General features: G+C 37.8%; 1 protein-coding gene across 1 annotated transcript in view; it reads left to right on the top strand.

The window, feature by feature from the left end:
• LOC122729468 (polypeptide N-acetylgalactosaminyltransferase 11-like) overlaps nt 1-11,496 on the top strand; it is a 77,798-nt gene extending 66,302 nt beyond the window's left edge. Inside the window, 3 exon segments of the mRNA XM_043968361.1 lie at nt 1,820-1,924; nt 10,222-10,359; nt 10,709-11,496. Of these exon segments, the coding sequence (XP_043824296.1) occupies nt 1,820-1,924; nt 10,222-10,359; nt 10,709-10,840 (375 nt within the window). The 3' untranslated portion in view covers nt 10,841-11,496.
• The last annotated feature ends 2,405 nt before the right edge of the window (nt 11,497-13,901 follow it).

Below are 13,901 nucleotides of genomic sequence, written 5' to 3'. Positions count from 1 at the left end.
TTTAGAAGTTAAAAGTGTTAACAAGATTCCAACCCTAAGGCAACTAACCCCCTAGAAACTGTTTTTTTTTTCCTTGTTAACTTCTGCCTTTTTATCCTGGATCTTTTCACCCTCTTTCCATCTTCTTGTACTAATGGTAAACCTGACTCATTCCATAACCACTGCATCTCTGCACATTCTTTCCAATAATATTCCTCTCTTTCTCTGGAAGCAGTTGTCCAGAAGAAGGCATTGGAACACTCCTTGTTTCTTACCCTCACATCCAGACTACCCATTTGTCGTCATCACTCAATATGCTCTCCTCTTCTGAAGTTTGCTCATATTTGTTGCCCTATCCGGATCCCCTTGTTACAGTCATCTACTGGCCTCTTGATTATTCTTTCTCTTTTTTTCCTAGGAATTCGGTATCATTAGTCATCATCTCTATCCCAACACCTAGAATAATTTTTGGGGAATGAAGTAACAATGTCAGTGTCTCTTCAAACATTCTGTCCTTTTAGTTCATCTACCCACTGACTTTATCAACTTTCACGACCCTCATCTTTACCCCATCTCAGCCACACCTAGGGGAAGTCATACTTTTGAACTGACTGTAATGAATTAATATTTTACCTCCATAATACAGAACTCTGAACGTTTTTTCACTGATCACAACTTTAGTTCTTGTAGTTCTGGCTCTAGTTTGTCGATAGGTATCACTTACTGTGTTAAGGAAAGGCTCATTTATTCCTATGTTTTCCTGGGATGGAGTGGGGGTTGGGTTGTTTTTAACAGAAATGGGTGTTGTATTTGATCAAAAGTTTTTCCTGCATCTCTTGATATAATCTTTTTTTTTTTTTTTTTTTTTTTTTTTTGTGAGGCAGTTGGGGTTAAGTGACTTGCCCAGGGTCACACAGCTAGTAAGTGTCAAGTGTCTGAGGCTGGATTTGAACTCAGGTACTCCTGAATCCAGGGCCAGTGCTTTACCACTGCGCCATCTAGCTGCCCCTCTTGATATAATCTTATGATTTTTGTTCTTATTATGGTCAGTTATATTGATTGTTTTAAAAATATTGAACCTTCCATTCTTGTATAACTCCAACCTAAGTGACAATATAATTTTTGTGCCAGTACTCGTTAGGGATATTACTCTGTAGTTTTATTTCTTTGTATTGATTTTGCCTGGTTTCAGTATGAAAAATACTTTGACTCTATCAAACCTTTGGAAAACAACAGGGGTCTACCTCATTCTTGGGGCAGGTAAAATGTCCAAGTTTCCTTTTAGTAATTGTAAAGATAGCTCCTCGTGTCTTTAAAAAGATTTTTTTTCCTTGTTTCTCACTATATGTTTATATTGATAAATTGACTACTTTGGAAGGGCTTCCCCAGGTATACCAACTATTACTGATTTTTCCCTTTTCTTAACTCCTATAGGCATGTACATAGTCTGTATTACAAAACTAACTGTTCTATAATACAGTAGTGACAGCCTCTAGTATTTTTATTTATTTATTTTTTTTTTTTTTTGGTGAGGCAACTGGGGTTAAGTGACTCACTCAGGGTCACACAGTTAGTAAGTGTCATGTGTCTGAGGCCAGATTTGAACTCAGGTTCTCCTGAATCCAGGGCTAGTGCTCTATCCACTGTGCCACCTAGCTGCCCCGACAGCCTCTAGTCTTCTAGATAAGGTTGGGGATAAAGAATTATTTTTTTATGCCCATCAGATAATATACCACCTAGCCACATTTCTTCTTAGATTTCTAGGAATGGATGTTTTCTCTCTGTTGTGTGCAAAACTTTATGTCATAAATTGTTAAGAGCTTTTTGTTTTCTTTTACAGCTCTATCACCTTCAAACCAATAAATGTTTGGCTGCTCAGGGTCACCCAAGTCAGAAAGGAGGACTGGTAGTACTTAAGGTGTGTGATTACAGTGATCCAAATCAGGTGAGTGATGGGTCATCTTATAACATGTGTGACAGTGTATGTAACATTCCTTCCTAGTTCTCCTCTGTCTCTCTATTGCAAGGTGTGAAGTGCATTTTATCTTTTCTCTGGGATCATTATTAGTTTGTTATTGTTGTTCAGTTCTTTCTGTGACCAGTAACTCCTCATTACCCCATTTGGTGTTTTCTTGGCAGAGATACTGGAGTGCTTTGCCATTTCCTTCCCCAACTCATTTTACAGATGAGGAAACTGAGGCAAACAGGATAAAATGAATTGCCTAAGATCACACAGCTAATAAGTGTCTGAGGCCAGATTTGAACTCTGGAAGATGTCTTGCTGGCTCCAAGCCCAGCACTCTATCTGCTATACCACCTAGCTGTCCTAGTGTTTTTAGGTAATCATTAAATTAGTAAATCAGTTTACAATTATTAAGCTGCTACCATGTTCTGGGTGAGACATTTGCAGCTGAGTTTTAAAACCAGGGATTCCAAGGCATAGAAGTGAGGAGAGAGTACGTTCCAGACACTGGGGATAGCCAGTACAAAGGCAGAGGGAGGAAATGGACTGTTGTGGGAGGAATAGCAAGAAGGTCTGTTAGGTTGGACCTTAGAGTTTATGGAGGGGGAAAATGTGAAGCAAGGCTTGCAAGGAATGATGAGACTGGCTTGTGAAGTTTTGAATGCTAAACAGAAGAGTTTATATGGAGCTTCTGGAGTTTGTTACTCAGAGGTTGGCTGCTTTTTATATTTTCATTTACATTGTTGTGGTCATAGTGTAATTATTTTACATTTATGCATCTTTCTGCTGTAGTTCATACAATTCTTCCCTTGTTTCTTTGAATTCTCATCCTTGTCATTTGTTGTTATAGAACAGTATTTTATTTCATTCCTATCATAGTTGATTTAGCCATTTCTTAGTCAAGGGGGAACCATTTGGTTTCCGGTTTAGTGACCCCAAAAAATTGCTGCCATGAATTAATTTTGGCATATATTGAGACTTTGAGCCCTTGGTATATGTGGCTAATGGTGGGCTCACTGGGTCTAAGGCACTTTTTTTACATTATTCCAACTTGATACACAGAACACCTGGATCATTTCACAGCTTCACCCACGCTGCCTTAGTGTTATCTGTCTTCCCATAACACCAGCTGTCCTCACTTTTCATCATTTTTGCTAATTTGCAAGGTGTGTAGTAAAACCTCAGGGTGGTTTTAATATGTATATCTCCTTCACAATGTGAAGCATGTTTGCCATGGTCTTTTGTAGCTTGCAATTCTTTTCTAGAAAATGGTTCATCTTTCTTGACCATTTACTTATTGGGGAATAGTTCTTGTTTTGATTTGTGTCAATTCCTTATATATTATGAATATTAGATTTTTTTATCAGTGACACTTTTTGCAAAAGAATATTTTCCACTTGACAGTTTTTCCCTTTTGATTTTGCTTATACAAAAAGCCTTTATGTTTTGTTCACTTAGAAATATCTTTTACCTTTTATAACCACCTCTCTCCCTTGTTGTGGTGCAGTGGATAAAGCATCAGCCCTGGATTCAGGAGGACCTGAGTTCAAATCTGGCCTCAGACACTTGACATTTACTAGCTGTGTGACCCTGGGCACCCTCATTGCCTCACCCCCTCCCCCAATTTTTTTTTTTAATGTAACTGGGAAATATTTTTTAAAAAAACAAAAACAAAAAAAACCCCACATACTCCATGGCTTTGGTGGTTAAGTCTCTGGTCTCTTTCAATACTATACCACCCATACCTACAAAAAAAAGCCCTTTTTAGGTTCACCTAAGAATTCCCCAACTCCACTCCTTCCCCAGCCGTAGTTATGAAAGATGATCTCCTTCCAGTCTTTTAGTCCCATTTTGGACTTACTGGGAGATATGGTTTAAGGCCTAATTTCTACCAAAATACTTTACGTCCCAAATCAGGGTTAAACTTAGTTCATACCCTGGTTCTTTCTCAACTGGACTGCCTCGAGTCTCTCCTCACCCCAGTCCTTCTTCCATTCAGATGCCAAGGTGGTTTTTCTAAAGTGCAGGTGTTCACTGAACCGCATTGTCTCCAGGATCCAGTACAAACTCCTGTTTGGCATTTAGAACCCATCCTGTTCCTGCCTTTCTTTTTACACTTGACTGCCCTGCAGTGGTCTGTTTCTCTTGGCCTACTTTCAATTTCTTGAACACGGTGCTCCACTGTCCTCCTGTCTCTGTGCCTTTTCAGTGGTTGTTCCCTGTATCTGGAATACTCTGCTTCACCTCTTTAATTTCCCTTGTTTCCTCCAAGAGTCGGCTCAAAACCCACCTCTCAGCAGGAGGGTTTTCCCAAATCCCTCCAATAGCTGATACCTTCCCTTCTTACATTGCCTCTCATCTACTTTGTATATATCTTGTAGATACCTATTTTTTACAGGTCATTTCTCCCTCCCAATCCCCAATTTAAGCTCACCAATTACAGGGGCTGTTTTTTTTCCTTTCTATGTATCCCTAATATTTAGCACAATGCCTGACACATAGTAAGCACTTAATTAATGCTTGTTGACTGATCAACTGTCTGAATCATAGTAATTTATAATCTTAGGTTTCTCGGTTTCATTTAATTTTCTTTTTATTTAAAGTTTTGATGATTATTGTTTTATAATATACTTTGATTTTGTTTCTACTTTTTCTTACTTCCCTTGTTATTCAGTTTTTTCAGTCTTGTCTGATTTTATGACTCCATTTGGAGTAGGGGGAAGAGAAAAATAAGCATTTATATAGCACCTAATATGTTCTAGGCATCTGGCTAATAAGTACTTTACCAAATATTACTTCATTTGATCCTCATAGCAACCCTGTGAGGTAGAAGCTATTGTTATCATATCCATTTTACAACTGAGAAAATTTTCTGGGCAGATACTGAAGTGATTTGCCATTTCTTCTTCCAGCTCATTTTACAGATGAGGAAAATGAGGCAAATAGGATTGTGACTTGCCCAGGGACACACAGCTAATAAGTGTCTGAGGCCAGATTTTAACTCGGAAAGATGCATCTTCCTGATCCTAGGCCTTGGTTCTCTATCCAGTGCACCACCTTAGATGCTACTATAATAGCTCTACCATATAGTTTTATGGTGTTACATCTTTCTATAACACATTAATTTTTCCTTTAACAATTTAGATACCATATCATTTGGTGTATATGTTTAGTACTGGTGGTAATTCATTGTCTATGGTACCTTTTAGCAAAATGTAGTTGCCGTGTTAGTCTCTTTGAACTGGTGTGTGTGTGTGTGTGTGTGTGTGTGTGTGTGTGTGTGTGTGTGTGTGTGTGTGTTTTATCTAAGATCATGATTGCCTTTTTTTTTTACTTCAGATGAAACATAATGGATTATGTTCTAGCACCTTATTTTATCATTGTGGGGATCATTTTCAAATGTGCTTCTTGTAAACAGCATACTGTTGGATTGTTTCTAATCCATTCTGCTCTCCTTTTCCATTTTGTTGGTGAATTCATCCCATTCACATTCAGTTGATTGGTATTTTCCCTGAAACCTATTCTCTTATACTTTTCCTTTTCTTTTTCTGTCCACTTTAGGACATTGTTTTGCTTTTCTACTCACTCTATTAGTTCAGTGGATAGAGCTCTGGGCTTGGCATCAGGAAGACATGACCCGAGTTCATTTGTGGCCTCAGACACTTAGCAGCTGTGTGACCTTGGACAAGTCACTTAATCTATTTGCCTCAATTTTCTCAATTTTAAAGTGGGTGTGGTAACACTAGTTTCTACCTCATAGGGTTGCTGTGAGGATCGAATGAAGTGATATTTGTGAAGTGCTTATTAGTCAGGAGCTTGGAACACATCAGGTGCTATCTATATAAATGCTTATTTCTCCCCAACTCCCACCCCCCTTTTCCCTTAGCCATTTTTCTCTTCTTTTCCTTTTGGGCAAAATATATCTTTGTCTTTAATTCTGTGCATGTGTATCTGTTCTTCCCTCCTTTGAATAATTCAGATGAGAATGAGGTTCAGATATTTCATGATCCCCTTCCCTCACTCCTCCTTTCTGTATAGACGTATACAGGATCATAAAAACATAATCTCTCCCAGGTCCTCTAATTAGAATTCCTCTTTGACCCCTGATCATGATAGACTCCTGAGGGGCTACATGTGTCATCTTCCGCATATGAACATTTAAAGAGTTTTAACCTTGTTTAGACCTTCAGATGTCCATCTCATTAAAATGTCACAGCAAGTCATTTTTTCTAGCCCAGAACTGCTTTGGGGTAGAAAAAATGACTAACTGTGACATTTTCTTGGATTTCCCAATCAGAATTTGGTTTGGTGCCTTTTCTAGGTCTTTGTACAAGTTAAGAGAACTGTTATATGTATAGTTAAATGGTGACTTAGTAATATATATTAAGTAGAAATGATCAAATGTCTTCTTCAGAACATGATTCAATCCTTGTTTTTGACTAGACTAGAGTTGTAAGAAACTCCATGAGTATATACACCTTTTTGCAACTTAGAGAGTAGCCTGGGCCACTGAGTATTGTAGTGACTTGTCCAGGGTCACATTAAATTTATGTTAAGAGAAAACTTGAGCCCAGGTCTTGTGGCTTTCAATTCATGGTACCATGTTGCTTCTTCCTTAACTTAACCATGTTCTTTAACTTCCTTAAAATAGTGAAAATAAAAAGGACATTAAAATCCTATCAAGTATCCAGTTGGTTTATAGGGATGGTGACTCCCTAAAGGAAACTATAAAAGCTTGGTTCATCCAGTTCAAATGATCTGACAGAGAGAAAACTAACCACTCCATTAGTTGCATCTGATAATTATATCTGATATATAATATTTGACTCCATGGCTTATATTCTACCTCTCTATTAGAGCAGGGAGGTGTTCATTAATTGGTGTTCTGTAGGCAAAGTTTTATCTGAATTTTGAGTATTTTCATGTTTTCACTTTCATTTTTGAAATCATTATATACATTGTTATTCTGGCTTGGCTTCTGCTTTGTATTAGAATTCATATAATCACATTTTTCTAAATTCTTCATATTCATCCTTTCTTAGGGCTCACAAGCCTTATTACATTCATGTAGCCACCTATTCTCCAATGGGCACCTACTGTGTTTCTATTACTTTTGCTTTTTTCTATTACATTTTGGTTATTCTGGGGACCTTTTCCATAGCATTTCCAATGTTTATTATGTCAGCAAATTTGTGTATGAGAATAAACTTGTTTTAATTTATCTTTTCCTTATTACCTGTGATTTAGAGCATATTTTATCTCATGTTATTAATAGTTTGTATTTTGAAAATTATTTTCAACTTTATTAATTCCATATGTGCTATATAATGTATATTCTATATATGTGTATATATAGAATACATGTATTCTATATACACACATAATCCTGGATATAAATTTTATTTCATGGTATATGATACATGAGGTTTTAAATACTTATTGAATTGGATTATTTTATCAGAGATATTGGATGTAAAGACTTTTCACTCAGCTTCTCTTACTCCAAATGCATTGTTTATAAAAGCTTTAAAATTTTTATATAAGGAATTTTTGTTTTATCTTTTGTGTGCACCTCTATCCCTTGTCTCTGTCCTTTAGTTTTTTCTTAAGAAAGATGTAGGGGCAGCTAGGTGGCACAGTAGATAAAGCACCAGCCCTGGATTCAGGAGAACCCGAGTTCAAATGTAGCCTCAGACACTTGACACTTACAAGTCACTTAACCCTCATTGCCCTGCCCTCCCCCCGAAAAAAGAAAAAAAATATATACATATATGTGTGTGTATGTATATAAAGATGTAAACTTACATAGATATACATATATATATGTATGTATATCTATCTGTATATCTATCTGGAGCTTATTGTTAGAAAGCAGTTGGGCAGCAAATAAGTTAACTGTTTCCTTCTTAAAATAAAATTTTATGCAATTATTTTCTCTTCCTTCCTACCTCCCAAAAAGAAAAAACAAAATTTTTATAAGAAATATGCAATCAAGTAAACCAAATTCCATCATTAACCCTGTCCTTTCTGTATATTTAGTTCATAATTTTCCATGAGGAGGTAGGTAGCATTCTTTATTATCACTGGTTTTTTGGAGTCATGGGTTGGTCATTGCATTGTTCAGAGTGGAAGGCTTTTCAAAGTTGTTTATTTTCAGTGTTATTACAGTATACATTATTCTCCTGGTTCTGGTTACTTTGCATCAGTTTCTATAAGTCTTCCTAGGTTTCTTTGAAACTTTTCCTTTTGTCATTTCTTATGGCACAGTGGAATTCAATTACTGTACCCATTCTCCAATAGATGCATATTTCCTTAGTCTCCAGTTTTTCACCACTACAAAAAGATCTGTCTGCTATAAACATTTGGGTACATATTGATCCTTTTCCTCTGTTGGGGATGGGCCTATAATTGCTATTTCTGGATCAGGGGGTCTGCATGATTTTCTAACTTTTTGAGCCTAATTACAAGTTGCTTTCCATTAGCATTTTGGCTAGACCAATTCACAGCTCCACCAAAGAATGAATTAATGTGCATATTTAGCCCCTCCAGTATTTGTCATTTTCCTTTTTGATGAATATTTTCAACCTGATGGGTATGAAGTGGGATCCTGAAAATTGCTTTACTTTTCGTTTCTCTAATTAAGATTTGAAGCATTTTTAATATGATTGAGTTTGGACTTTTTTTCTTGAAGTGCTTGTTCATAATATTAACCATTTATCATTTGAGTGTCCTTTTCAGTTTTTTCAGTATTTCAATAGCTAGATTTTCCCCATGGTGGGGTGGGGGTGGATGTTTAAATCAGTACCAAATAGTTTGGGTGATTATTTTATATCTTGTGAGATCTGGTAAAGCAAGGTTCCATTTATTGCCATTTAAAATTACTTTTTTTTAAAAATTAAATTAAAATTTTTTTTTGGTGAGGCAATTGGGGTTAAGTGACTTGCCCAGGGTCACACAGCTAGTAAGTGTCTGAGGCCGGATTTGAACTAAGGTACTCCCGAATCCAGGGCCGGTGCTTATCCACTGCACCATCTAGCTGCCCCTAAAATGATTTCTTTAGGAATTATTGCCCCTTTGTTTATCAAGAAATGCTGGTTTGGGCCTCCACCCCCACCCCCTGCCTAATTCCACATTAACTCCTAGGTGATTATATTATATTGATACAACACTAAATCTGTAAATTCATTTAGGCAGCATTACTGTTTATTACAGCGATCCCATCATGAACAATGAATCTCTCCAGTTACTTAAATATTCCTTTATGTTTGTAGTGTTTTGTACTTATGTTTATGTAAGCCCTGAATGTCTTGCTAGATCATTTCCTAGATATTCAGTTCATTTTGTTATTTTGAGTGGAATTTAATGTTTCTTCCTACTTTGATTTTGTGGATTTCTTTCATACCCTGCTCCTTATGCTGTAATTGTTTTCTTTAGAATATTATCTTAGGAAATCATAAACATGGCATAATTTTGCTTTTTTTTTTTAACTAGTGTTTGTAAGGTGCTTTCTCTTTTCTACCCTTCCCTCTCGAGCAACTTGATCAATTAGTCTGTTAATATATAGTTTTTAAGTACCTACTATCTGCCAAGTTAAGAACTTTGGACTATTTGGAAGCAGGGGGGAGTCATTTAGTGTTTTTGAATAAGAAGCAGTAAGAACATAATTACACATTTACTCTCAATGGGCTACAGACATGTCAGTTACCAGGTAAGAGGTGAGGAAAAACATTCCAGCCATGAGCGATACCAATAGGGAGGCATGGAAATGGGAGATGCCGGGAAGCAGAGCAGTATTAGTAGAGAGGCAGGCAGGAAGCATTCTAGAAGCCCTTGAAATGCCCAATAGAGCCCTTTATATGTGATTGGAAGTAACAGGGAGTTGCTAGAGGCATGCTTTAAAAAATCATTTTGGCAGATGAGTGGAAAGAGATTTGAAGCAAGGAGACCAATTAGGAGGCTACTAAATATATGCATATATGTCAACAAATTTTTCTATATTAGGAGGGGGATACTGCATGACTGAGGGGTTGGTTATTCCCTTGACAGCAACGTGGAGTTAGGAATAAGGGAGTGTTTGTAGGGAAAGATGCTGAGGTATGGACAGGCTGAGTCTGTGATGTCCAGAAGGCAATGGGTGACACAGAACTGGATCGAAAAATCTTGTTACCATTTTCATAGAGGACCCTTGAATCCTTATCTTCTCATGAGAAAAAAATATTCTCAAATAGAGAATTTTGAGTGAGGAGCTGGGAACAAAACTTTTCATTCTTTGTTTCCAGGTCTGGATTTATAATGAAGAACATGAATTGATTTTAAATAATCTCCTCTGCTTGGATATGTCAGAAACTCGCTCATCAGACCCACCAAGGCTTATGAAGTGCCATGGGTCAGGAGGATCACAACAATGGATACTTGGGGTAAGTATCCTTACTGGTGACCTGAGGTGGGGTGATCATAAGGCAGTGGGTTGTTTGATAGTAGGAGAACAATAGCTTATATAGGATTTACAAAGTGCTTTCATCACAGTAACCCCTTGAAATAGATTGCCAACAAGGAAACTGAGGCTAGGGGCTACATTTCCAATACTTCTTGAAGTTGGGCTTGATTTGGGGATCATGCTTAGCACAGTGCCTGGAACATAGTAGGAACTTAATATTTATTGATCAGAACCTGAAATACCCCTTTTGGCTTTTGGGAAAGGCTGTCTTGCTCTTCATATGTAGAAGCAAATAATTGGTGCTGTTTCTCCCTAACATTTTCTTTCAGAAAAACAGTCGGCTCTACCAGGTATCAGTTGGGCAGTGCCTGAAGGTGGTTGATCCATTGAGTCGGAAAGGCTATGTTGCCATGGCAATCTGTGATGGCTCCTCCTCGCAGCAGTGGTATTTGGAGAGCTAAGATGAAGACACTGAAGGAGGAAGTCCTTATTATGCATTGGGTTCCTGACTGGAGTGATGCTTTGGAGAGTTGACTGAGGATACAAATCAAGTCCCTTAGCTGCTATTCATGATTGGCACTGTCTTCCAGAGGAATTAATTTCCTTTTTACTTGGGAGATTTCGGGGGAGGTGGACAGAAATGAAGGATTATATCAAGGGCCAGAATTCCCCAAGATGCCTATAGCAGATGAAGAAGTGCAATTCAGTAAGAGACAACACATTCTTTTTGAAATATTAATAGGACATGCCCCATTCATAAGGAGAAATTAGGTTTTGATTTTTACACTAAAGAGATTTTTAAAGAAAAGAACCCAAGAAAACCACACTTTCTTGCTTTCTTTAGATTCGTGCCTCATTTTAGTTGATTTTTAAAATAATGGTTTTAACTGATCTAGAGACAACATAAAGGACATTTGAAGAGAACTGATTTTCTAGAGCTATTTTAAAATTTCTTTCCATCATGTATATCTTAAGTAGATGAATTGCTGTAGGTGGTGGTTTGAATAACATGTTCCTTTTAACTTGCATTTGTAGGTCCATATTTAAAGAGAAAGGTACTATTATAAATATATTTTGCTTAATTATATCTACATTTACAATAAATTTTGTTTATCCATTAGGATTTTTGTTTGCTTTTTTCTTTTCTCCCATTTCTAGGTTTCTCCATGGGCTGGCCTGCTCAAGCAAGATAGTAAAAGGGGGGCAAGCTAGGTAGCGCAGTAGATAAAGCACCGGCCCTGAATTCAGGAGGACCTGAGTTCAAATCTGGCCTCAGACACTTGACACTTACTAGTTGTGTGACCCTGGGCGAGTCACTTAACCCTCATTGCCCTGCCCCCCCCAAAATAAAAAGCACTTTTTCATAGTGGTTAAATAATTTACTGGTTATATTAGAGTGTTAATATATTATGGAGGCCAAGGTCCTGAGTTCATTGAAGAAATTAAGTGCAAATTCAGAAATGGTCAACCTTCAGAGGATCATTTGGGAGCAAGTCCGGGTCAAGAGTCTCCTCCAGGCCTAGAAGAGCAGTTGACCGTGGGCATTCAGGGAAGCTTTGGCCAAAGCCCTAGTCATAGTTGTTAAGTGCCTAGTTAACAAGAAGTTGTGTTTTCCTAGAGCATTCTGCCTGAGCAGTAATAAAGCATTACTAATAATGTACTTGAAAGAAAGAGCCTGACATTCCACCTTTGAAAACTAATACTGTTTGGCTTAGTGGTATGTTTCTCATTCAGTGAGAATCTAAATTTTGTCGCTTGTAATATCTCTTCCCAGAAGCACTGAAATTAATTGTAATATGTTGATTAAAGATTTATTATTCAATTCAATAGTTGCCATTCACCCAGGTTACTCAATAGTAGAAAATAAACAGAGCTATGGAAGGAAAACTACTGGTGAATAGATTTTTTTTTTTTTTGCGGGGCAGTGAGGGTTAAGTGACTTGCCCAGGGTCACGCAGCCAGTAAGGGTCAAGTGTCCAAGGCCAGATTTGAACTCGGGTACTTCTGAATCCAGGGCCGGTGCTTTATCCACTGTGCTATCTAGCCGCCCCCATGAATAGATTCTTAAAGGGGCTATTTTCAAGATATACCACTGAATTGAGCAGAAAGCAGTGCCTTATGGGAGTTTTTAGTGCTAGGTCATCACAACTGGAATTGTTTACTAGGACAAACTAGTGGTCTAGTTGAGTGGTAATCTATCGATATGGAGGGGTAAGGCTTGTGAACACATTGCAACATTTAAAGATAAAAATTGGGAGTAAAGAAACAATGACCTACACGTCCTTTGAAGCACAAGAATGATCAGTGAAATGCAAGGAAAGCATGTGTGTTCCTAAGCCACCTTCTGGAGATCCTTTTCTGAAGGGGAGGGGTCAGCTAGGAGATTCCTTTTCCTAATTAGCCAAGGGGCAGACCCTATCTGGTTGGGTAATCACATGAAATCACCTCTATCTAGACTTAGAGCTTTTTGGATCATTCATTAGAAGACGTTTTCATATAATCTTAAGAGTGGTAGTTATTTGGAAGTTTCCTTAGGTGTCATTTAACCCAACTTCCTATCTAAAGCAGGAATCCTCTCTACAACAAATTATATTAGAGGGTGATGTCAGATGTAGCACGACAGGATTAGCAGCTGACTCTTCTGCACTCCAGTGAAACATTCCAAAATGCTTCGGTGAGTGTCTCTTTCGGCAGGCCTAAGTAGGGCTCATCTCTGATATATCTCCTTTGAGAGCAGCAGAAAAACTGAAGAATGCTGAAGCCAGCAGGAGGTCCTGCATCCTTCTTGTAGTTTTTAAAAAGTTTTTTAATACTTATTTTTCAGTAACTTCTTGCCCTTTCACAAATGATGAGAAAATCAGAAAACACTCCACGGGAGGAGAAATGGAAGCAACATACAATCCAAAGTTTCATATATCATTCCTTTTCCACCAATTTCATATGGAGTAGAATGAACAGATTTGAGTTTTAAATTTTTTACTTTCTCATGTTGATTGGAACCTACAAAGCACCCATGAATAATAAAACGATGCACAGAATACTGGTGGATGCAATGGGAAACGGCTTATCCGACTAAAACTGGCTGGGAAAGCGCAACTAGCCACTCTTGTTCCTTAAGGCATCAGTGGAGCAAGTGTTGAACAGGTGACATCCCCTTCCCCAGGACTGCCTCTTGGAAAGGATCTTAATTCTGGGAACACACTTGCTCCGCAATCTGGCTCTCTCTTTGGGCAAATAATACATTGTGTCTAAAATCAGGGATAGATGTGTGTACGTACAAATGAAAACATTTATAAAACATTTTGCAAACCTTAAAGAACTTCATATAATGTCGGTCTTTGGGTGATTCTCCTCCCCTCCCCCCCCCACCCCCTTGAGGGAGGGGACCTGGTTTGAGTCTGTGAAGATCCCTCTCCCAGTGCATATGAGTAATCTGTGAGTGTCCTGAACTACTGAGAGGTTAGATAACTCCCCCAGGGTCATGAAAATTCAACAAACATTTGTAAAGTGTCTACTTTGGTC

This window comes from Dromiciops gliroides, chromosome 5 (assembly GCF_019393635.1).
Source record: "Dromiciops gliroides isolate mDroGli1 chromosome 5, mDroGli1.pri, whole genome shotgun sequence".
NCBI classification, from domain to species: Eukaryota; Metazoa; Chordata; class Mammalia; order Microbiotheria; family Microbiotheriidae; genus Dromiciops; species Dromiciops gliroides.
Note: the sequence above shows the minus strand (reverse complement) of the source record. Positions and strands in the feature narration are given on the sequence as shown.